This window comes from Wyeomyia smithii, chromosome 1 (genome assembly GCF_029784165.1).
Source record: "Wyeomyia smithii strain HCP4-BCI-WySm-NY-G18 chromosome 1, ASM2978416v1, whole genome shotgun sequence".
Classification (NCBI taxonomy): Eukaryota; Metazoa; Arthropoda; class Insecta; order Diptera; family Culicidae; genus Wyeomyia; species Wyeomyia smithii.
The window spans coordinates 46,761,115-46,786,121 of NC_073694.1; the positions used below are offsets into that span (position 1 = coordinate 46,761,115).

The following is a 25,007-nucleotide window of genomic DNA, read 5'->3' on the forward strand; positions in this document are numbered from 1 at the left end:
CAACAGTGTCCAAAAGAATACGTGATGCGTTTTGAGGAGTGGGCAGATATTCTATATGGTCCGCAGCTTTTTGATCCATTTAGGCATTTTATCATTAAAGTAACTTCTTGCTCTATTGTAGGTAGTATGAAAAACGAATTGCTTTGCCAGTTTAAAGAGCCAACACGATTGATGTCTCGATTGCTGTGTACACACTAAATTTTTATTGCTGGGAACCAGCAAAATTTTGCTGATATTCTACATACTGGAAAATCAGCTATGAAATCAGCAAACTTTCTCGCTGAAACGATCAGCAATTCGAAACGTCAAATTTTTGACACCATTTTGCTGAAAATCAGTTGTTTGAATAGAATTGCTGCCTGTTCAGCACTTGACATTAAATTGCTGATGTATCTCAGCAAAAGTTAGAAAACATACCAGAATGTTTTTTCGTTTTGTTATTTTATTAAAACAAATGTTTTACATTGCAAATATTTATTTTAAAGTAATCTGACTTTAAATCTGTATTATCTGTATGAACTTTCAAATGTCTTCGTAGCCCATCGACATAACCTTCCACTAATTGGTAGCAGAAACAACATAACAGTATATTGCTCATAATTCCCAATTCCTAGAAAAGACAGAAAATTGACTTATTAAACATTTTCTCCTTATCAAAAAAATATTCTATTTAAGCGCATGCAATGCTTTTTTTAATTCCACATCCATAATACATACGCTTATAAGCTCGTTTTTATTTTCCTATAGTTTTGTAATCTTTTCACGCACAAAATGGTGATTTTTCTAACAGTTTGACGGATGGAGTTGCCAGAAATTCAGCAATTACCAGCAATTCGCTGATTCCCGGCAAACAGAATTCTGAATGCTGACAATCAGCAAGAATATTATTACTGATTTTTTTCAGTATTATTTTTCGCTGAAAATTCTTTTCAAATTTTGGTGTGTATGGTTGCGGCATGCTAGGGTTCGTTTGAACTGAAGAATTTGTTGAAGGTATAAGCAACAAATGGTTCGTGAGATGAGATGCTGCCATTCACTTCGTGTTTGATGTGGTCCGCTCCAACGTTTTGACGACCCATCAGCTCATTGAGGTTCTTCCATATTCTCTTCTAAGCCCCTGTTTCAAAAAGGCCATTGTTTAGTACTCCACTTTAGCTTGATCCTTCTCATGCTGAACTTTTTCACAGATGTGAGTAAGCAATTCTTTTTGATGAGTATCACTAGGATTTCTCCGGCTTCTTACGAGAAGGTTTGCCTTTATACGCAGAAGTTTCCACAAATCAAAAGGACATCAACGGACAGACCCCTATGACTTTAGCTTCTTGTGAAACTTTTCTGTTGAACTGTTGCTTCTGCTGGTTTGACAGTTCTAGTACATGTTGCAAACGACTTGTTGCCGGCCCTTCGGGAATATTGGTTACGGCACGGCAACTCTGAAAGCTTCATCTAATCTGTTGTGGCTGATGATCGTTTTCGTGTTGCCACTGACAGACCGAGTCGGAAATGTATTGGTAACAGAGATATTGTAACTATTTAGAAAACATAGATATTCTATCCTAACTTCACTTTCTTGAAATTTTACGGGAATATTTACTTCTCCCAGAGAAACCTAGAGAAACCCTGTGTTGATACTGCATCAAATTTTTCAACAAAACTGACTTGTACATGAATGTGCCATCTTTGTGGATTTTACGGCCGCCTCAAAAAAAATTCAAACGATGCCACGCTGAAAAGTTCTAGTGGCGATTTCTGCCGCTGCAGCTGGGTCACACAATAGTTCGTAGAGCTTTTGAAGATTGCTGGCGTCTTGAAAGTTGAGGCTATTGTCCGAATGAAGCAGGTAGACCTCGACGAGATGAGAAGCGTTGCCTAGCAGATAGGAAAGCAGCGTTGGTGAGGCATTTTTTTTCCTGTGTGGACTGATCACTGCGACCGGAGATTGGATCTATTGTGATATTGCCCAGATGTTTTCTGTACTCCGCACTTCCTATTATTGGCAGTATCACTATTGAGGTAAGTGATACGCTTATCATTCATATCCGTGCTTGTGTGTAAGTTTTACCTTTCCGTTTTCAAGCTTACTGCTCTACTCTACCGAGCCTCTGTCCCTCCTAACAATATCGCCTGATTACAATTCCCTGTAGAGAGCTTTCATACGTTACTAACACCAGTTTTATTATAACAGGGACTTAATTTTGTTAGATGGAGAGTCAACAGGGGTACTGTAGAATTCAGATTGAAGGAAAGGTACTTGGTGGGAAGCCTGAGAATAAACCCATGCTAAAATCCTTTGGCAACCAAATGGAATGATTCTACTAAGATTCGAGCCCACGACCACCCGTTTATCAAGGCGGACTCTGTAACCTTGCGGCTACGGAGCGCCCCTGGTGAGGCATACGAAAACGGCGATGTATGCCTTCTGAGCTGCAGCTTTTCGGTGAATGGGCCTCAACAACACCGAGCCGCAGTAGTCCACACCAGTGATAGTGAAAACTCGAGAGGAAGTTGTACGGGACTTTGGATATTGCTTAAGAGATTGCTAGAAAGGGACAGGGTTAGTTCGGAAACAGCGAATACAATGCCGGAAACTATGAGTTACCAGTGTCTTGCCACTTATGGGCCAGAATTCTTATCGGATTTGAGCGAGCGTCATACGAGTACCAGAGTTGAGTAAGATTTTGTGGTACGGTTCTTCGGCCAAATCGAAGTATGCCGAGCTGATCTAGGAACGGGTTGAGTAGCTTTAACGATCCACGGCGAACGACTCCCCCTTGAATACCCCTCGCCAATGCATACTCAGCCTCTTGTAGATCCTCGACGTTAAGTATTGGGGTTGCGGGGGGCGATCTGTGACATTGACAATTCTGTATAACTCTCACGCAGTATTTTGTAATCTGCAACATCCTCTAGTAGCATGAGTATCGGTCCAACGGTGGATGTGCTTGACCGTGCTCCGCCACCACGAGCACGTGCTTCTTCTCCAGCAATTCATCCGATGGCTGTTCGTACTCCAAATGCTCCTGGGTGTTACAACGTTGATCTAGAAGCGCTAACCAGTGCAGACCATGAAACCAGTGTGGTAACTCTGCTAGGTGCTTAGGCATACCACAATGCTCTAGGCTTGCATGTATATCCTTCTTCAAGCTTGCAGGACAAGAATTCGCTGCTAATAACTCAATATTGATCTTCCCCAACACGCTGATCGTCCGGGCATAGATGCATGCCTTGTAGGCTGCCTCCGATGACGGCTGCGTGTCGGTCGACCTTTACGTTCGCAAGTGAGGGAAGTTGTTGATAGAAATCTGTCCTCTACTTCTATGAACCTGGTAGAAACGGATCATCCTAACCCAGAGTAGTTTCATTCAGATCTAAGCCCGAGCGATAACAGGGGCTGTGAGACCGATAAGTTCGAATAATTAAACGATGACGTAATACACCTTGTACCTAGTCCACTGCCAGCTTATAGTGAAACCCGATACTTCGATGCTTAATAGGTCTAGCCCTGGTTGCTAGCTAATTCTCAGACGTGTGATACCAAAAAGTCTCAACAAAAAGTGGGAGAAATGGTTGGAGGTCCTAGCAAAGGTCCAGGATGTCATCCTACCGCGCTGATATTGGTCTCTGACGCAATTAGGCCCACAAACAAGCATCCAATTGCACACCTTTATCGACGCTAGTCTATTAGGCTATGCAGCGGTCGTATATCTATGCTTCGAGCAAGGCAGTACAGTGAAATGGGCTATAGTCGGCACTAGGACAATCCTCAAATTTGTATCTATCCCAAGGTTGGAGTTACAGCTCGAAGTCGTCGGAGTCAAGTTGGCGGATAGGATCAGTCAGTCGCTGTCGTTCAAGTTGTATCAGCGGTTCTTCTGGACTGATTCGCGCAATATTTTGTGTTGGATTTATTCAGATCATCTCCAATATTCGCAATTCGTTGCATACTACATCAACAAAGTTCTGTAAATAACAGAGGTAGTAAATTGGGGACACAAGTGGTCAAAAGAGAACGTCGCTACGAAAAAATAGAGGAGTGCCAGATCTTACCGAGAACTGCAAATGGTTCAAGGGACCCAGCTTCTTTTGGGAACAACACAGCAGCTGGTCAACCAACCCGTACCTAGAGGATATTACCGAAGAAGAACTGTGAGCGAATCTCTTCTACAACCGGGCGAAATCCGCTCCAGTGATAAATGTCCAAGATTACTCATTATGGGCGCGCAACCGCTACGGTATTGAGAGCCGCACACAACATTCGCCATGATTCAGATAGCGAGGAACACCGTCCGCTAAGGAGCTTCAAGAAGCCACTGTCTACTTGTATCGATAGGAGTTCTCAGCGCAGGATTTACACGGTGACAAAAAAGTCCGGTCACACTTTTTTGGGGTCGCCTGTAGCCTACACGTTGCATCTCTCTGGTGCCATCTATATGTCAAATGAAAGGGTTAACTTTGCTGCCCAAAGTCACAGAGTTTCGTTTCTGTGCAGTTTGTTTACATAGAGTTGTGAGCCATGGCAGAGTTAAGAGCAGCTGTTATCGCTGAATATGTGAAAGGGTACAAACCCGGACACATATTCAAACACCTAAAACCGCTCGGAATCAATCGGAAATTCGTGTACCGGACCATAAATCGGTACCTAGAGACCGGAGGCACCGAGGACAAGGCACGATCTGGACGACCAAGGTCTGTGAGAACTCCAAGGCTGAAAAAGATTATACGAGACCGGATTCGCCGGAATCCCGCCCAATCTGCACGGAAGCTGGCTAGGAACCTTAAAATGAACCGAGAATCAATCCGCCTGCTTCTGCGCAAGGATTTGAAACTTACACCGTACAAAAAACAGGTGGTTCATGGGGTTACCAAAGCTACAAAGGAAAAGAGGTACCAACGGTCGCGGGAGTTGCTCGGTTGGTGCGCAGATGACGAGATTATTTTTTCGGACGAGGAGCTGTTCGTTCTGGAGCAAACAGCCAATCGCCAAAATGATCGAGTTTGGAGTGTGAGCCTCCAGCAAGCTCCTGCGGACAAGCTGAACGTTTCCCGGTTCCAAAATAAGACGTCAGTGATGGTTTGGGAAGCCATTTGAAAGAGAGGCAAACTGTCTCTTATTTTTATCGATAAAGGGGTCGAAATCAACGCAGCGTACTACCTGGACACGGTTTTGAATGAAAATGTTCTGCCTCAAGCTGAACTATTGTTTGAAGACGATTACTTCTGCTTCCAGCAAGATGGCGCCCCATCCCACACCGCAAAGGTTGTTCAGGCGTGGTGTGAGGAAAGCTTGACCGATTTCATTTCGAAGATTGAATGGCCTCCGTCGTCCCCGGATCTGAATCCACTGGATTATTTCGTGTCGGGATACATAATGTCGAAGCTGAACGACTATAAAATAACAAATTTGGAGCAATTCAAACGAGTTATCACGAAAATCTGGGACAAGATGCCGATGGAGCACGTGGTTTTATTAGAGAAAGATGCCGTAATTTCGAGATATCGTCTGTGAAGTATCTTTATGAGCTACTGAATAAAGCTATGAAAGCCATATTCAGATTTTCTCCTTATTCTTTGAAATGTTGAGATTTTCCTGTGTGACCGGACTTTTTTGTCACCCTGTAGTAAGAAGATCCTATTGTTCTTCCAAAAGATCACCACGTCATGTTGATTGTTCAGGATCGTCACGAACGTTATCACCATCAAAATCACTCAACAGTAGCGGCAGACCTTCCGTATCCCGAGATTCTGGTGACTGTTCCAGCGAGTCAGAAAGAATTGTCAGGAGTGCAAATTCCAATGAGCTGCTCCTCGTCCACCTCCGATGGACGATCTTTCTGCAGTATCGATTATTTACGGTGGTATGTTAGTGGTGGTAAGCCGTCGAACTAAAAAGCGGTGGATGTTACTAGAAACTTGCTTGACTATACGGGTGGTACATGAAGAAATCGCGTCTATGAGAAATCGGCGAGCTCTCGGTGTTTTTGAGCGTAGGATTTTGCAAACTAGAAAATGGTGTTTTGCGCAGACGCATGAACCATGAAGTGCACCAGGTGAATATAGTCAAGCGGATACAACACGGCATGTTGCAGTGAGCTGGGCATGTAGCTAGAATGCCGAATGTAAGACCGAGTGACATGGCGACGTATTCTGGATTCGGAGTAAAAGTAAAGTAAAGTAAGTACATATAGAAATCGCACATTCGCTTGACACGAACTCGTGCATTCTGGCATTGAGAAATTTCATGGCACGACGGTATGCCCCGCCATTCCGAATCTTCTCAATCGTGATACAAACTTTTTCGTAGCGAGCAACGAGGTGAAGGCGGCACTCAAGGCGATGGATCAAGTGAAAGTCATCCGAGAAATCATCAGTTCAGAGACGGAATGGTTCCTACCTCCAGCGTTCCCTCATTTAGGAGGAGCCTGTGAAAGGTTGATACAGCGGAGAGAGAAAAATCTAGCGGCGATGAAACCAGAATGTAATTCAACGGATTACACTCTCCGCAACATGCTGACCGAAGTGTAAAATGACATCAACTCCAACCCATCATTCAACCTGTGTACCCGCAGACGATCCAGCGACTCTAGTTCTCACACCTAACCCCTTCATGTTGGGGGTTTCAAGTGGCCTTAAGTCGGCCCTAAGTTGTTGCCTTGCGAAACACCTAATCGGTTAAAGAATTCTCCTGACTCCACGGAACCCAGTTTGACAGATAGTCGGCGATTGCTTAAATATGATTCGAACCAGTGGACAACGTTCGAGGACACACCAAGACGATTCAACTTAGCAAGCAGGATACGGTGGTTAACTCAGTCAAAAGCCGTTTTTAAGTCGGTATAAACTGTATCAATTTGATGCCCTTGTGGCATGGAGGTGAGGCACAGTGATGTGAATTGAGTTAGATTAATTACAATGGATCTGCCAGGAAAGAATCAATGTTGCTCATGCCAAATATACGGCTCTGCTGCCCTTCTGCGTTCATAAGTATCGCGAAAAGCTTTGAACCAGCAACTCCACGATAGTTAGATACGTCGCTTTTATTACCTTTTTTTTAGAACTGGAAACATAATCGACTTCTTCCAACATTCTGGGAATAGTGCTTGTAACAAGGATAGGTTAAATATGGCTTTCAATAGCGCACACAGTTCAACAGCGCATTTTATCAAAACTGTCGAAGGAATTCCATCCGGTCCAGGCGTTTTCAAGGACTGCAATTTTTTAATAGCTGCTAGGATATCTGTGTTATTGAAATCACGGCAGTACATTGAAACCATACCAGTTGGGACATTGGCAAGCGCGCTCTAATTTTGTTGATTGCTGCATACTGCATCGTCAAATATACTAGCAAAGCGTTTTGCAAACAGATTACATATTGCTTGAGTGGAGCTCGCGGTTTCGCAGCCCAAAAAAATATGATTGAAGACAGACCATGCTTCTTCCGCTTTTCATTAACGAAAGCCCAAAACCGTTTTGGCTGAGTTTTTAACGTTTTTTACATTCGCAAAACGTACCGTCCATATTCGAGCTGGAGACGGAGTCTTCTTGATGTCCGGAACAAACGTAGTTCACTCCTGATTGGTGAGATCCGCCTTCGCTTCGGACGGATTCAGCGCGGAAATTACTCACGCCAACTGAAGATCCAGCTATGAAGCGATCTTCCGTTGGCGAACTGGAGATCATAGCAGGGGATATTCCGACAGGTAACAATGTAGAACAGCAATAGACGGCCAATAAGAACGCCTCCGTCGAGACTAGCGAGAATAATTTGGGTCAGATGCACGCCCAGAGAAAATGGTGGGTCACAGATGGAGAGAAGCAAAAGCCGCGATAGAACTGGCGAAAACTGGAGGAGACAAGAACGAATCCCGTCAACGGTATTTTGGTCTGGAGAGTTAAACGCTTTTGTATACGGGACAAGGGAGCGTGAGCGGGCTAATGAAGGGGAGAGAGCCGGAGCAACCGGCGATATCCGCCTCTTCTACGATAATTCACGACACCTGAGAGGAGTTGGGAAGAATCCAAGGATATCCGTGAAAGACCCGACCGTACAGTTACTTACCAACCTCACTGACCGGTTCGAACGCTGGTTCGAGCACTTCGAACAACTCCTTCAAGTTTCAACAGCCTCGCATCCATCGGCAGGATCCGCCAAGGGTACGTGTTACTAACGTCAACTTCGATGCCCATTCACTGCAGGAGATCGGCGCAGCTATTCAATGTAGCTCATATTATTAGAGATGCTCAAAGATGGCCCCATGCTTACCACAAGAGTATTGCATTATCTATTCTGCAATATCTGGGACACCGCGATATTTCTGGCCGACTGGGTTCAGGGTATTTTAGTGAAGGTCCCCATGAAGGGGGAATGGCGATCAGGATTCCATGCCGGACGATCTTGTGTGGACCATACTGTCACGTTCCGCATTATCCTGGAGCAGATCAATGAATTCCCAGAGTTCCTATGATTGGTATTCTTTCACTACTGAAAAGCTTATGGCCGACTTAACCACGAAAATCTGTGTAGCGTCTTAAAGTGCAAAAGAGTACCAGATAAAATCTTCAACCTCATCGAGGCGCAGTACGAAGCTTTAACATGTAGAGTCCTGCATAACGGAGCCTTGTTCAATCTTATTCGGATAGTCGCTGGTGTGAGGCAGTGATGTAGATTATCACCGCTACTGATTCTTATCGAAATCATGGTAGGTGCAATTGACCGCGTTACGAACTGTGGGCTGACTTTGACACCAGAGACATAGGTGCAAGGTTCAAAAAGGCTAGTGCTGCTTTTGCGAGTCTACGAAACGTACGAAACATAAACCAGATTAGCTTGCGCATCAAAACCCGATTTTTAACTCAAATGTGAAATATGTTTTATACGCCAGCGACACGTGGTGTGTGTCAGCGAAGAATACCCAAAAGCTGCAAGTCTTCGTCAACCGATGCCTGTGGTATATAATTCGTGGCTAGTGGCCCCACAACTGGATCTGAAATGTCGAGCTTTTTCGCGGGTGCTATCAAAAGCTGATGACGTTTGACATTGAATGACGTCCTAATTGTACCAAGATTCACCGCTTGTCCGCTTGTCAAGGCGGACTCTGTTACCTTGCTACGAAGCTCTTGTATAAAATGGCCCAGCTTACACTGCTGTTTTTTAAATTTATATGTGAAAAAGCGTAGTTTTAATTTATGTGACATATTTTTTAAGATGAAAGCCAAATATGTTCAAACACTGTTTGTTATGCTGATTAAAGGACTCGAAATGATTCAATGGCGGTGCAAGAGCTCGGAGAATATCCACTGAAATTTTGTTGATAACATTTTAACATTTTTTTAACATTTAGTTCTTTGTGAAAAAGAGCGCTCGTAGTACTTGGGATTGTCTAAATACCCACCATTCATGCATTTTTTTTGCTAATTATTGAGTATTTTAGTGCTAAAATATTAACTAAAAATTAAGTGGATTTTCAAAGATTTGATTCATCTTTAACAGATTTAAAACAAGCTGCGACTCTAAAAGTTTTGGAAATTTGATTTTTTTATCTAAAATAAACTGTTTACGTGAATTTCGACGACTCCCAAATTACTTCTTTTAAAATGCAAATTTCATTCGTCGAACATTGTAAAATTCGTACTGCAACTCAACACCCTGATCAATCAACACTGCAATTACGGTATGATTAACAGAGTGAATGCAAATCACATTATTACTACGTACGCTAGTCCCACAGTCATACATAGGTTGATTAGAGCATATTTCACTCTGCCGGTCTGTCTCACTTGAGACCCACATCAGTATGCGGCTGCTAAGTGAATCCTGGTGGTGGACTTAATCCCAACCGTCCCATTTTCGGTTACCGGGCAGTATTTCGGTAAAGAACTCGCAGGCCGTATGCTTTGGTCACAGTGAAAAGCCAGTTTTATGCGTAGTGCTGTGACGTGTGAATACTGATTCGACTGATCGTCCTGTCCGAACTAGACCGCTCATAGGAACCGTCCATGCTGTGCTCTGTGCAGCAGCTGATGACATTTAGTTAGGAGTCGAGCAACACGGTGATGTCCGGTTGTCCTTACATCCGAGCGAGCCTATGCGTATCCTTCGTGGCTGAATTTTACTACACATTCGAAACAAAATGGACAAGTAAATCGGTCTGTGCGCCATTGTGCTTTCTGGGTCGGATGGCGGATTTAGTAAACCGAACAGATGATGATTGGTGCTTCCGGGAGTGGCAAGATTATGACTACGTGCGTGATGAATGCATCCACAAGGTCGTGCGCCCAAAACTGTGACATGTTGTAACAATAGTTTGAAGTCTTGTGTTGAAACTAGATTAAACAAGATGATAATCCATGAATATGTGCTAAGCAACATTTTAAATCCTTATTTACAAATCACAAATTACTAGTTTCAAGATGCAAGAACATCAGTTTCAGCTTCATTCAAGATGGAGCTCTGCGGCACATCAATGCCCTTAATGCATTCTCTAAATTTCCTCACTCTGCGATGGCATATTAGCACTAATTGCATACCTATTTGGCACAAGGCATAATGGAATGTGTGAACGAAATATGGCAGCGTTGTGTTATTTTTCCTGTTTTAAGCGTTCAAGGGGATGCGCACATTCCGCATAGAATTATAATGCACGTAGGGACAGATAAAGGAGTGAAATCGATCCTAATATTTTGAATCATTCTAAGCTTGGTTGAGTTAATTTTGGATTCTTTAATTTTTTTTTCAACTCTATCCGACTTGTAGTGGATTTAAACGAAAGGAAACCTCCCTATTACAATATTTACAAAATTATCCAGTTAGTGCTGAATGTCGCTTATTTAACATAAATTTTTAATTATCTTTTTTTCCACAGATGGAAAACATCCCATTCTGAGTACAACTTATTCGCAGTGGGCAAAGTCAATTAAAACGTCCAAATAGTCTGCGACCGAATTCGATCATGTAACATATTGACCGAGGAAAGCGATTCACCAGTATGAACAGAATCGAAATCACCAAACAGTGAAAATACAAAAGAAGAATCAGAAAGAGCAAAAAAAATCTTAGTGACGGGTTGCAAAAAACTACGTGATAAAAGCATAAATCACAGCGTGTCGATATTAAAAATGCATCTGACTACGAACAATACGACGACAAACAGTGGTGGCAACACGAATGCGAACAATGTCAGCAGTAATAATAACAGCGGTAGTGGCGGCACGACAGTCGCCGGAAGTGGTGGAGCGTCCAGCAACAGTAACAATAACAACAACAGTAGTAGTAGCAACAATAATAGCGGCAGCAGTGGCAACGCAGGCAGTGGCAATAACAATGGCGCAGCAGCTGGAGAAAATGGTCCACCGTCGGCCGCCAGCATACTCCAGGACACCTACACAAAGATGACGTCCGATATACTGGCCGAACGGACGCTGGGCGATTTTCTCTCCGAGCATCCGGGCGAACTGATTCGAACCGGGAGTCCTCTGTTTGTTTGCACGGTGCTGCCACCGCACTGGCGATCGAATAAAACACTTCCGGTTGCGTTCAAGGTCGTCGCGCTCGGGGACGTCGGCGACGGGACGATGGTGACGGTGCGCGCCGGCAACGATGAAAACTATTGCGCCGAACTGCGAAACTGCACAGCTGTGATGAAGAACCAAGTGGCCAAATTCAACGATCTGCGGTTCGTGGGGAGAAGCGGTCGAGGTAAGAGTTAGTACTTCCAACATCCGATTGGTTTATCAGTTTTGCGCTGGTGCTCATTTTCATCTTTTTCACTTGCGGCAGTATTAAACCAGCTACCACGTCCGATACTTCTATTAAACTCACCCCACTTTTAATTAACTTCTAATATCTTAATAAAAAAGCAAAAAATACTTCAGACGACTAGGGAGGAAACCAACTGCCGTTGACAGCCTTTTTTCTCACGAGAACAACCTACCTCAACCGGAAACATTCTTTCCCGTGACAAGATTACTCGACCCTAGCACGGAAAAAGGGCGGCATATTTTCCTGGCGCTTTACGTTCTTTCTTTTTCTCTGCTCAGGATTTTTTCCTCCATCGACTTCGCGTCGTCCGTCTGCGCTGCTTTGGATGACGCTAAACGCCCCTCTTTGATTTGGCTGTACGTTCGTCGTGTTGCCGTTTCCGTCGTAAAGTATACCTTTGGCCTTTTCTCTTACTTATGTACTCTCCCCTAACCTGTAAGTAGGACGACGAGCAGGCTGTTAGTAGGATTTGATTTTTTCTTTAACCATCTTAGGAGTTCAGGTGACGTGAATGATGGAGAAGCGGGAAAATCTGTAACTTTTTTGAGGAGATTTTTGGGGTTTTTCTTATACGAATACTCTAGATTTGTTCTTCATATTTAATCGTCATTCTGTTGAGTGAAACTCTAATCGGGACGAAATAAATAACAAACGTGAAGGTTAGGTAGGTGAACTAAACGTTTACTATGTATTCATCGATTATATTACAAAACTTGCTTTGGATTAAATATAAATTGGAAAAAATGTATTTTTATCCAATTTTATATTCCATTTCTAGATAAACATTTCAAAAGGTCCTATCTGCTTTCATCGTTTTTCCGGAGCGTCTTTTCATTTTGGTAATGGTTCAGCTATAGTAACTCTCCCAAGTGTGATTTTCGTTCAGAAGGCTAGAGTGATCCCTCCGCTATCAACTTGTTCAAATGACGTGTCATAAAAGGTGTTCAATAAGTTGTGGTGATTGAATGAATGTGATCGAAAAAAAATCGATCAAAGCAGATAGAACCTTTTGAAATGTTTCTCTAGATTTATTTACAAAATATTTTTTTTAGCATGAAAATTTGAAAACAAACATTTTATTTTTCAAAAACTGTCTGATTCTTTAAATTCAGATAATCTGGAAACAATAGTCTTCGCAATATGATTCTATACTTTCATTTAAAGTCTCAAAATTCGGACATGGAACCATCTGTGCTAAAGATGACTGTTACGTTTCATTCGTTGACAAGATCTAATCTTCCAGAAATATTCAGCATTGATAGATTTTTGTAGTTTTACCTCTTGAAATAATAATACTACAGCATTGTCAATCGACCGCCAAACAATAAGGTTTTAATTTTGATCTTATCCTCAAATACACACACATACCTAGCTTTGTCCTTTTGTAATTCACTATAACAAAATATCGGCACAACAACTAGCGATTTCAAAAGATTCTAGAAATCAGTTTTCTCTTAGAGAAACACATATTTTATTTCTCCAATTAAATGCGGAACTAGAGTGAAATTTAACCGAACCGCCTATTAAATATCACTTGGTCAACTGGTACATCAAATACTACCTGAAGACCATAAACAATGGTAAACATAATATGTTTCATAATTATTTTTGACTGTGGGACTGACTTGTAAATATTTTTGTTATGGGAGGCAATCCGACTTGTTATTTTTCATATTTCTCCAGATCAAAGTAAAAATGCAAATGGGACGGGCTGGCCATGAGCGGCATTTATGGATCGTTTAACGTAGAATTACGACAGTTTGTCTGATGTCAATGTGGCTTGATAAAGTGAAACAACCTACGAGACCAGTGTATTTTTCGATGCTGAATTCCTAAATCACATCTATTTTGATGTATTTTCTATAGGCTAGATTGCCATCTTGAACTTTAAGATGGCGTTCAGAATCGTTTTTCGGAATCGGTTTCGGAGAATACCCATAATGAATGGTATTTGGACTTGTTTCAAGCCGCGAACCGGTATCGAATATTTTTCTTCCACTCTGTGACGATGATATGGTAAAAGTGAAGGAAGTGATAGAAAAAGTTATACGAAATACAGCTTATGTGAATGTGTTCAAAAGCGTTGACAATATTGAAAGCGTTGACAAACATTGACGACGATCTGGAAGCTTCAAGCCAATCATCTGAGTGGAACTGCCGACCGGAAACTGCGTGGTAAAGTTTTGAAGACCCTCAATAGAAATCCCAATCTGTCGGACCGTGTTTTTGCCAGAAAATTCGGTGCTGCCCATAGTACCATGAGGAGAATTCGACTTCGGGAAGTAATCAAGTCGTATCGAGCTAGCAAACAGCCAAACTGGACCATGAAACAGGATAGTGTGGCCAAAATCCGTGCTCAGAAGCTAGACGACCATGTACTGATCAAATTCGACGGGTGTCTTCTGATGGTTGAGGAAACATATGTCAAGGCTGAGTTTGTGCAAATCCCAGGCCAAAAATTTTACTCGGCAATAGCTGGGGAGGGCGGTCTGTTCCAGTCAAATATACAGTTGGCCAGATTTGGCGAGTCATTGCATTGCAGCAAAGTCATTTAAGAATGGTTTGTAGAGAAACAGGGTTCAGCTTTTTCCAGAAGACCTTAACCCACGAAATCGCCCCCAGTTCCGCTCTATTGAGAAATACTTGCCAATCATGAAGAGAAAACTCAAAAGAAAGGTGGTCTAAAATCACCAAAAACTAGTCCACGTGGAACATGGCTTACCCAATAGTCCAAAGATGCAAGTTACGTGTAGTCTTGGGTTGCCGGTAAGAAGAAAACATGTAATACACTATTGATATTATAGGGACTCAACATTACCTTTAAGGAAAAAATTAGAAAAACAATAATGAAAATCGTAGTATTGTTATATTTTATCTCAAGAACTAATCTGGGCACAAAATAAACAAACTTTACGTATCGCAGCTTGTTGTTTTGTATCCGCCTGAACCGATTGTTTGTATGCAATAAAAATCGCTCAAAATCCACTTTGATATTAAATTAGTATTCTAGCATGAAAAACACTCTTTGAATAGCTGGAAACGCATGGATAGTAGCAATGTAGGCATATCTAAACATAATCAGTGAAGATTACGACAAATATCAAGATCTTCGAGCGCTTTTTATTACAAATTCAAACAAGGGGTAGTGTGATCAAAGTCACCCCAGTTTACGTTAGCAAAAACTTGAGCAACTAGGTATATAGATGCTATTTTAACTTGACACAAATGCGTATTTTCATAAAATTACAATAATTCACGTGCAGTTTTTTCACTTTAATAAATTATTTCCCCAAGTTTGGGCCTATTTCACCTTAAGGAGTAACAAGGGCGCCATTTTGAATTCTTGAGAAATCGATCATTTTCAATGTTTTTATTCTCTTAACCATCCTTCTGAAAAAAAAAAACAGACCTTAAATCGGACAAAAACCGTCTTCAAAACGTTGATTGTTTTAACATATTTCACAGAGCAAAAAAATTATACATAAGTATGTAGAACATTACAGGATTCGCTAAAATCTGAATGTGAAAATCTCTGTGTTTCTTTGTGTTTATATGACAGTTTTTTCACAGACACTTCGAACTTCGAACAAATTTTCAAAAAAATTATCGTTCGGATGATTTCAGTACTTTACGTTAGTAACTCTAGCACCATCTGCTGCCGTGTTCGCGCTGCGTCATGCATTTCGACATCAGCGCTAGTATTACTGCATGTGTCAAGTGGGGAACCACAAAATATGTATGAGATTGCATGACAGTGCCCCAGACGGCGTTGTCGCGCGATGACTGTTATTCGATTAGAAATTTGAAAGGATCGTTTTTTTGTGGCGATGGAGCTAGGTTTCAGTGTTACGTCTGTTAGTCTGTGTTTTTTTTATGTTAATTTCACCATTTATGTCAAGTGAAATAGCAAAAGCATAATACATTTTGAAAGTATCAAATTTATCGAAGATTCTATCTCGAGAGTTTTATATTTTGACCGGTCCTGGCCAAAAATGTGATCCTCTCCCTGCAAAAGCAGGGGATCATGTTAATTGGATTGTTATTGTATCTTTGAGTCTCATTTACACTCTTGACATTACATTAAACCGATTTAAGAATATTAGTCCTAGGTCAAGATAATTTTATTTCAGAACTGTAGGAGAATTGGGGTAAAATTGACAAGTTGCTGACGTAGATCAAATACCTACCAATCGATTTCTGAGACTGTTTTCCCCAATGAAACATATGACTTAACTTTCACATTTAGATATCAGCGGATCCATTAATACTCTACATAAGCAAAGCAAAGCCTTGGTGCTACATTCCGTATCGGAATTCGACCTTCTGTTTTACTATACACAGACTTCGCAGCCGACTGTTAAGTGTACAGGACAATTGCGGGGCTAGCGCTACGATCCTACTGACACTAACAGTCTCTCCCGAGCCGGGACTCGAACATACGACGACTGGCTTGTTAGGCCAGCATCGTACCTCGAAACCAGCTGGGAGATACTCTAATACTCTACATACTTTATATTATTTCGCTCTTTGAACTATATTAAAACCAAAACTGCTTTTGTAGAATCACCGTTTTGAAGTCAGTTTCGGTCCAATTCCAGATCTGAAAAAACAAACTCTTAAAATTTTGATATTTGGCGTCGATAAAAATATCGAGAATTTTCGATTTTCCAAAAATTCAAAATGGCGCCATTGTTGCTACTTAAGGTGAAATAGACTCAAACTCGGGGAAATTTGTTTTTGCATTGAAATACATAAAAAAAATCATACATAGAAGTCAAGGCAGAAAAATAATTAAAATTTTGTTGCACTTTGTTATTGATTCAGTAAAATTCTACTGAATTTTTCCACTCTGAAACTTTAGTAATCACAGCAATCGAATATTTCTGAACGTTCTAGCAATATTAAATTTTATTCTATAAGATGACACTTTGCTGAGTTGTGAGTTATGTTAAATGTGATGGGTATAAACTCGGCTGTAACAACTATCGAGGCATAAGCTTCCTCAATACCGCATAAAAAATTTCCTCCGTATCATGTTTCATAGACTGAGACCGTTTCAAAAAGCCTGTGTTGGTTAAGGAGTAATACAGTGATCACCCGATTATATCACCCCCTTGATGATGTTTAGGGTGATAAAATAGGAAAGTGATAAAATCGGGATTTTTTTATTAATATTTTGTTGATGATGATGATGATGGTTCCACCTCATACCCCTACATCGGTTTGAGCTGGTCGATTTATCTAAGTAAGTAAGTACACGTGCCCCGTTCGCAACGATTCATTAATAAGGTCCAGTAGATCGTGTCCAATGACATGAAAGCAATCTTGTATTACTTTTGCGTTGACATTATCGATACCAGCCGATCTCTCCAAAGAAAAACAAATATCTTTCAAATCTGCAAAAGTAATTCGATGAAAACCATCAAAGCTACAGTTATTATGGATCGGCTGTATTATTTCGTCAGGCTCATTGACCAAATCAATACTTTGATTGATCGATTGAACACTGTTAACAAAATAACTGTTAAATTTATTTGCAATTACTCGCGCCGATTGTTCTTCTAAGCCATTAGAAAGATGGTAACCCAATAATTTAATACGTAAAATCAGCGATTTAAATTACTACAGGAAATTTAATCAAAAGCAGTTCTATTTGTCTGTCTGTCTCTCTGATACTTATAGACGTGGAAACTACTATACCAATCGGCGTGAAAATTTATATGTAGGGGTTTTTGAGGCCGGAAAAGGTTATTAGAGTAGCTCGAGACCCCTCCCTCTCCTTCAAAGGAGGGCTCCCATACAAATATAACACAAACTTCTGCGTAACTTGAAAACTAATCAAGCAAATGGAACCAAATTTGACATGGTGAGGTTTTTAGGAATAAGAAATATGTCAATGGTAACTTGACACCCCTCCTTCCTCTAAAAGAGGGCGGGCTCTCATATAGGTAAAACATAAATTCCACTACTAGTTCGTAGGTTAGGTACTAGTGTTTGCATAAAGCTGTAGAGTTGTGCTGTTAGTGTCATACATATCTCAACCAGCTTAAAAAATTAATCTCTCGTGATTTTCAGCTATTTTCTAAGGTAACGGAAGAGGGATAAAAAAACCCTCAATGTGTGTACGTGGTTTACTGACAGCCCTTTCACAAAATATCTCTTCAATACATTTCAAAACACATGAAAATTGAGACTTTTTTCACTTTTTCTTCATTCACCCGCAAGCAGGAAACAGAAACAACACCGATGAATTTAAAAACAAAAATTAATCGAGAATGCTGTCTACAGACAAGACGAAAGTTTGTATCTTAATTGTCAGCGGAACTGCCACTCGTGAATAATTACGAGATTTGGAGATGGTGGACGTGCAATAACTCCTGAAAATATTATTATATGGCAATGTTTGTTTATTTTAATAGATAAAACATAATACTTTTTTTTGCAAAACGCAAGCATTTTTGGAAAGCTGATAACTTTGTAGAAGGTTTAAAAATTCGGAAAAATGTGAGTAGAAGTTGGAACGAAAATTGGGGTTTTTAGTGCCTTTTGAATATTCATATAATTCGTAATATGTAAGAGATGTTGAAGACACTATACATCTATCTCAATCAAATGAAGATGGAAATTTTCTATCTAACTTTTAGGTGAATTGATCGCCCATTTTTCTATATCAGAAGATGCCTTTTTAATAGCATAAAAATATATGAATATACTTTATGGCTTAAATCACTTTTCAATTAATCGAACGGAAACGCCAAAATAAAACATTGTACATTGGTTGAGTTTTCAATGTAAACTATATCCAGAATGATGTTATTCTACACAGAGCTGTGCAAAAGTACTAAAATATTGCATCTAAAAAGAAAATCAGTTCATACTGACATTTTTTTGATGAAATGTTATATGATGATAAAATCGGGGGCAGATAAAATCGAGTACTGGTATAAACGGGGGATTACTGTATCCACCAAAATAATTTTTTTCTTGTAATTTTTTTTATTGGTTTAAATCATGCTAAAGCTATCCTAGTTAGAATCAAAATCTACATCGCCCAAGTACTGATCTAAACTCAAAATTCGTTTAAATCAATTTTACCTGACAGCTTTTATGCTCCAAAAAAACATTTTTCTTTTATTTTGGAGATGCTCGTTTTTTTTTTTTTAATTTCGAGGCTTTGTAAACTAGTAGAAGTTACCTATGATCGATATCGTGTTTCAAATTTGATGTATAGAGGTAGCTGCATCAACTTTCGACCGTTACAGCGTCTCCACAGCACGTGTTTACTCACAATTTTCTTTGTTTAGTCGATCAGCCGTTCTCGTTGTGTATGTTTTTTTTTTTGAGTTTTTCTATACTTTTTAACTGTGGGTTATATTCAAAAGTGACAAGTTTGAGTTTTGTATGGAATCGGACGTCAACCCCATCAAAATCGCTGGAGAATAAAGCCCTGGAAGAAAAACTTTACGGCGCATGGATGACTGACTGAAGGTAAAAAAAAATATTAGGAGCTTTATTATTGTGATTCTTGAGATTAATAGCATTTTTGAAGACCGTTGCCATTTTGCGAAGAAAAATTCTAAAAATATAATCATGTGTACTTCACTAGCGACACTTATGTAGATAATAAAAAAAAATTTTTTTGGCTATAGCCGAAGTTGGCCACGATTTCTACTGCTCGCCGTGGAAGAACTTTTAAAAAAAGCGGTTCACGGCAATTGCTGCACAGCCGCCATTTTGTGAAATAAATAGCAATATTTTTTTTCCATTCTTCAAGAGTTGCTTATTTCAATGATATATTATTTATCCATCTCATATATTTTTTTTCCATCTCAAATGTCCTACAAAAAAATCATGAAAAAGCCTTGTTTTTTTGAGCATTTGGTGGATATTACCCCTTACTTCAAGGCGGCGTACGATTCAGTGGAAGACAACGAGCTGTTCAGATTATGCTTGGACGTGGTTTTCGTGATGGTTTCACCTCTAGCGTCAGGAGGACAGCAGGCGAATTTTTGGATGCGTTTGCGACGTCAGGTGGTCTAGAGCAAGAGGACGGGCTCTTGAACTTATTGTTCAACAAATCATTGGAAAATGCTATACGAAGATCAGGTGTGCAAAGGAGCAGCACGATTATCGCGTGCTTTTGGGCTCCGCGGATGTTAACAAAATCATCGGTGTTAGTCGTAGAGCTATGGAGGAGGTCTAGACCGTGCTCAGAAGGGAAGCTGCGAGAATTGGATTCACCATGAATTGTTATGTACACTAAGGTCGCTTCTCGCGCAATTTTTTTTACGCGGCTTTTTTCACACGAATCCCGAAATTTACGCGGTTTTCATTCGTGCGGTTTCCGGAGTTTACGCGTTTTTTTACACGGATTTAGGAAATTACACGGTTTTTACGCGGCTCGTTTCCCTCGTGTACTTGTTAGGGTACCCAGGTACCTTTTCAGACTTTGTTACTTTGAAAAACAAGGTTCCCCTCAACTCAGCCAGATAAAATTCATAGAATATTCCTAACTAGTAAGAATAAACCATTTGCCATCATCAGACTGTTTATAGCGCCAGGGGTATACAAATTCATTGAATCTCCCCAAGAGCTGATTTTCGTTCATTTTGAATTGATTTGATGAGCCGTTTCTGAAATAACCATTCTGGAGCAGATTTCCGATCTTGAACATGGTTCCAGATATCCAGATTCACGCAAACCATAAGGGGACCAACGGCTCTTTAGGTCAAGTAAATATACTAAATTTTCCATCCTTTTAACGGGCCAAAATACAAAATTGGGCTAAAATTGAAAAAGTAAGCATCTCTTTAGGTGGGTACCCGAGTACCCTGCCGAGCACTTACGTATGTAAAAATTGCCGAGTACATTTCGGTTAACATTAACTGACAGAAAGTTTAATAAGCCTAGCCTAGCCTGGGGAGCTTCGTAGCTGCAAGGTTACAGAGTCCGCTTTGATCGTCGCGAGTGGTCGTGGGTTCGAATCTTAGTAGAATCAGGCCAATTGGTTGTCAAAGGACTTCAACATGGGTTTATTCTCAGGCTCTTCACTACATACCCTTCCTTCAAGCTGAATTCTATAGTACCCTTGCTGACTTTCATCCTAACAAAAAAGTCTCTCTTATAATAAAACTGTTCTAAGTAACGTATAATAGTTCTCTTCAGGGAATTGTAATTATGGCGCGATCTTGGCTGGAGGAACGAGGTTTCGATAAGACTCCTTCCTCTTGGCAAAAACTATAAGTCCTACTTATAATAAAACTGACCAGAGGTGAAGCTTAAAGTGCCTCTTCAGGGAATTGTAATTGTGACGCGGTGTTGGTAGGAGGAACGAGGTTTCGATAAGACTCCTTCCTCTTGACATAATAAGTCCCTCTTAGAATAAGCCTGGCCATAAAGGAACGTTAGCTGTTGCCTCAGTTCAGGGAATAGTAATTTGGCGATATTGGCAGGATAGAAAGAGGTTCGGTTTAGTAGAGCAGTAAGCTTTAAACGAAAGGGTAAACTCTCACACACAAGCACAGATATTAAAAAAATGACAAAGCATATTATTCACTTCAATGGTGATACTGCCAATAATATGAAGTGCGCAGTACAGAATACACTTGGGCAATATCACAATAGATCAAATTTCTCTTGTCGCAGTGATGAGTTCACACAGAGGAAAAAAAGCCCAGCTAAAAAGATAATCCTACTCAATACTCAATACTCGGATGCAACAACAAGAAAAAATCTGGACCTAAGGTTTCGTTTCGTTGTCGATCTCTAATACTATTACAAAGTTTTCTTTTGCCGTCAAAAATGAAAACGAAATCTTAACTGCAATTTACATCTAAACATTGATTGGTTCTACCCATTCTACCGGAACAACATCATCACTTGACCAGAAACCAGCAGGCATGTGCTAAAACTATTTCCTAGCTTACCAGCGTTCGAGCGGTTAGCCAATTGCTACAACACACGAATGTCAACTCGCAGGTGCTTTCACAGGCAGGCGATGCGACGCGCCGGTTATCATTATGGGCTGCTTTCAGGAGTGGCAACAATATAGGCTAAATTAGAAAATTAGTATCATTTGCCGGTTGCGGGATATCTAGCTCTGCGTGAATCAGTCATTTCGTGGCGACCGAAATCATTAAAATCCCCAAGGCAACAGAGCTATCATTAAAATTCATTGACTCGCTTTTTGCCCTATTATCTAATGCAACGGTGCGTCGAGTGCACCCGAACGAACCCGACACCCGTACGGTGCCTCAGGTGGGTGCATCATTAGATGGAGGCGCACTAGGCGAAGCGAAAAATTAATTAATTATTTTCATACAATCCGGATCAAATGAAAGCCAATTCAATTAATAATAATCTCGCGCAGTTTCAAACGCAAGTTGTTCGCCGCACGCCATCAACAGCGGTGGCTAGCAGGACTTGATTTGTGAGAACAGCAATCTGGACGAAGGATCTCTGCTGAGGGTTTGGGGTATGCTGAAACAACTTTTTGCTTTGTAGTTTTTTTTTTCAGGTTAACAAATCATATTGAATACATTTTTAGTTTAATTATAAAACTATCGAACAATAATAAATTGGACTGTTGTTAATCGAAATAAATCATCCATAGTACAAAACTAGCCTTCGGAATCAACCCTTCGAATGAGGAGTTGTTACATCCACTTCCCAGAGACCCCAGCATTCCATCATAGTCTCTTTGAACACGCTCTTCCTAATGCTTTTGATATCGGCTATCGATCTAATGCATTTTACCTAACATTTCACCGAGCACGAACCGTTCCATCATGTTAATGCTTTTAATTTCCGTACTGCCCGTTCAGTGAGCCGCACGTCGCGCCGGACGCCACCGTTTTACCTGTTTTCGGAAGCTCGTCGCGCCGCCACCGTGTGCGTTGCTGCGTTCGCGAACATATTCAAAACCGCCGGCACGGGATTACATTATCATTATCGTGGCGCTGCAATAACCGTGTGCAGGTGGTAAAAGAGGTGGTGGAGGAAACTCGCCCAGACGGGCAATCGATGAATCTCTACCCCCCATATAATATAATAGATGATGTGCACACGTACCCAGGTATACATATGCATGTTTGCATAAATTTACTTCTGTTCTTTGTCCGCGGTGGTGGCCAGTTTTAGCGGGAGCTTTTTTCGGGGCTTGCCTGAGGCTTCTAGCAGAGGGGTTTTCATGGCAACTCAATTAGAGCGTAAGTGCGAGCAGTTAATGAATATTACGCTCTTTGGGTATCGTTGCAATATCTCCCCCGATTTTATTGTTTTAGTCAGCTTGAAGTGCAGTACGCATTTAGCTTTCTATTCTGCACTTGAATAGTCGCAATAACAGCAGGGCACTAACACCTTCGCTCAATGGACTATTTCAATTTTTAAACACGATCTGATCGACCTCCACCTCTGCCAAAATTCGGCACCGGAAGGCGTTTTGATAATGCGGATTTATTGAATACTATAATATGAACAATCGTGAACATCGGCAGCCGATTTCCGACCCGCCAGACAGATACTAAACCGGTGATTTGTAGCTATGTGTGAAGTTAGCAATTATTGAAGTGAGTTTATAACTCCTACCTCAGGAAAACAGGAAAATTTGGCTCGGTGGTGAAATTAGCGTGATTTTATCAATAAATTTATTATCGATGCTAGCTATTAGCTGAAGTCATATCCAATTAGGGTAACAAATATGGCTGTCATTATTTTCCATTTGCGGTGAGGTGCTCGAATTTACATCTACGATAGAGTTGTCGATCTTTTGTTGTACAAATTAAGTGAATTTTTTTTACTAGTTCAAATTGATAGTTCTAGCTACCGATAGTTTTTTTTCATTGTGAAGGTAGGTTAATCAAAAACGTAATAAAGTGTTTTTGGGAGGTGAACGTTGTAATTGGCAACCGGTGCTATTCTGAACCCTGCTAATCGTTTTAAAGTAACATACAATGCTCTTACTGATGACAAATGTCTGTCACGCTCATCCATACACTCATATATACGCAAAATTTATTTCAATTCCCTACTCAGTTGCTAAACATTAGAAACGATATTCAGAATCAGGAGTTGAAATTTTTCAACTCTGGATAAACACAATAATATGAGGAATCGCATGAACTTAACCCTTGTACTAAATTTTCAAATTCAATAATTTTCGTACTTTAAATTAAATTGTAATTGTATTGGCTTGGGTATGAATTATTATCGAAAACCGATTTTTCACCTTGGAAGGGTTCTATAAAACTTTTGCTTTTACATTTCTCTGTTTAATTATAATTTGGTTTTTGTTTATAGCAAGAGCCCTTTATCGAACTGCTGCCGAACCTAGAATACCCTCAAATATCACTCGACCTCGATCTCCAATAGCCCCTAACAGACACTGATCGGGTGTATTCATCTACACCTCAAATTCAACGAGTACGATGTCTTACACTATGTCAGGTTTTCTGCTAAATATTTGCTTGACTGATCGCTCCTCTGAATTCGTGCAACGGTGCCAGTGTGTCCCGCTGACTTTGTAATTACCGCTTGGTAATTACCGCATACTGGCAAGCTCAGTACGGTTAGTGGTTCATGCGCCTGCACTACACTCCAATTTTTCGCAAAGTATTGACAGCAGAAGACTGTGCTCAAAGACTCCAATTGCTCGAGTAGCTTTTATGATGCTAAACCACCACCGGGAGTATCAGTGTAGTTTAGAGCGCAAAGTACGTGCGGAACATTAGGTTTAAGGATCTCAATTGGCTACTTAACATTTACAAGGTCTTCTTCGCGGCTGCTATCCGTCTTTTTGTTTCATGGTTGCCATCGTTGTCGCACTTTACAATTATACGTTGCTTTTGGAAGGTCAGACTGATTAGCAATCCAGTGCCGAATCCAGAATCCGTCACTCGGTTTTGGGTTGCTAGCCTCCAATCGCATCCAGCACCTATTACGCTGGCATGCTCGTCAAGAGCACATCCAGCCATGTTTAGAACACTGGAGCCTGCTATGTTTCATCTGTTTGACAACATCCGGCGATTTGTATATTTAGTACACTTTATGGTTCGTACATCTGTGCTAAGCATCATCGTTCAGTATGCCGCTTAGTGTGGTTATGACCAGTTTTATTCTTGTAGTTTCCCTCTTCAGACTTTCTAAGGCCTCTTCCACCGCTCAATGGTTAATACGGTCGCAAAACCTTGGAGCATGTTTCGTAATTATGGTGTAGAATCTACAAAGGTGACACGTATCAGTTTTGTTGGGAAAC

General features: G+C 40.8%; 1 protein-coding gene across 6 annotated transcripts in view; it reads left to right on the forward strand.

Annotated features, from left to right (window-relative positions):
* LOC129731175 (probable serine/threonine-protein kinase MARK-A) overlaps positions 1-25,007 on the forward strand; it is a 171,625-nt gene that overhangs the window by 79,335 nt on the left and 67,283 nt on the right. For 3 of the 6 annotated variants that reach the window (XM_055690986.1, XM_055691016.1, XM_055690993.1), the window contains exon 2: positions 10,860-11,698. In XM_055690986.1, coding sequence (XP_055546961.1) covers positions 11,113-11,698 — 586 coding nt within the window. In that variant the 5' untranslated portion in view covers positions 10,860-11,112. Of the gene's footprint in view, positions 1-1,603; positions 2,014-10,859; positions 11,699-25,007 lie in introns of all 6 variants that reach the window. The other 3 variants (XM_055691008.1, XM_055691023.1, XM_055691002.1) reach the window with 2 other exon arrangements.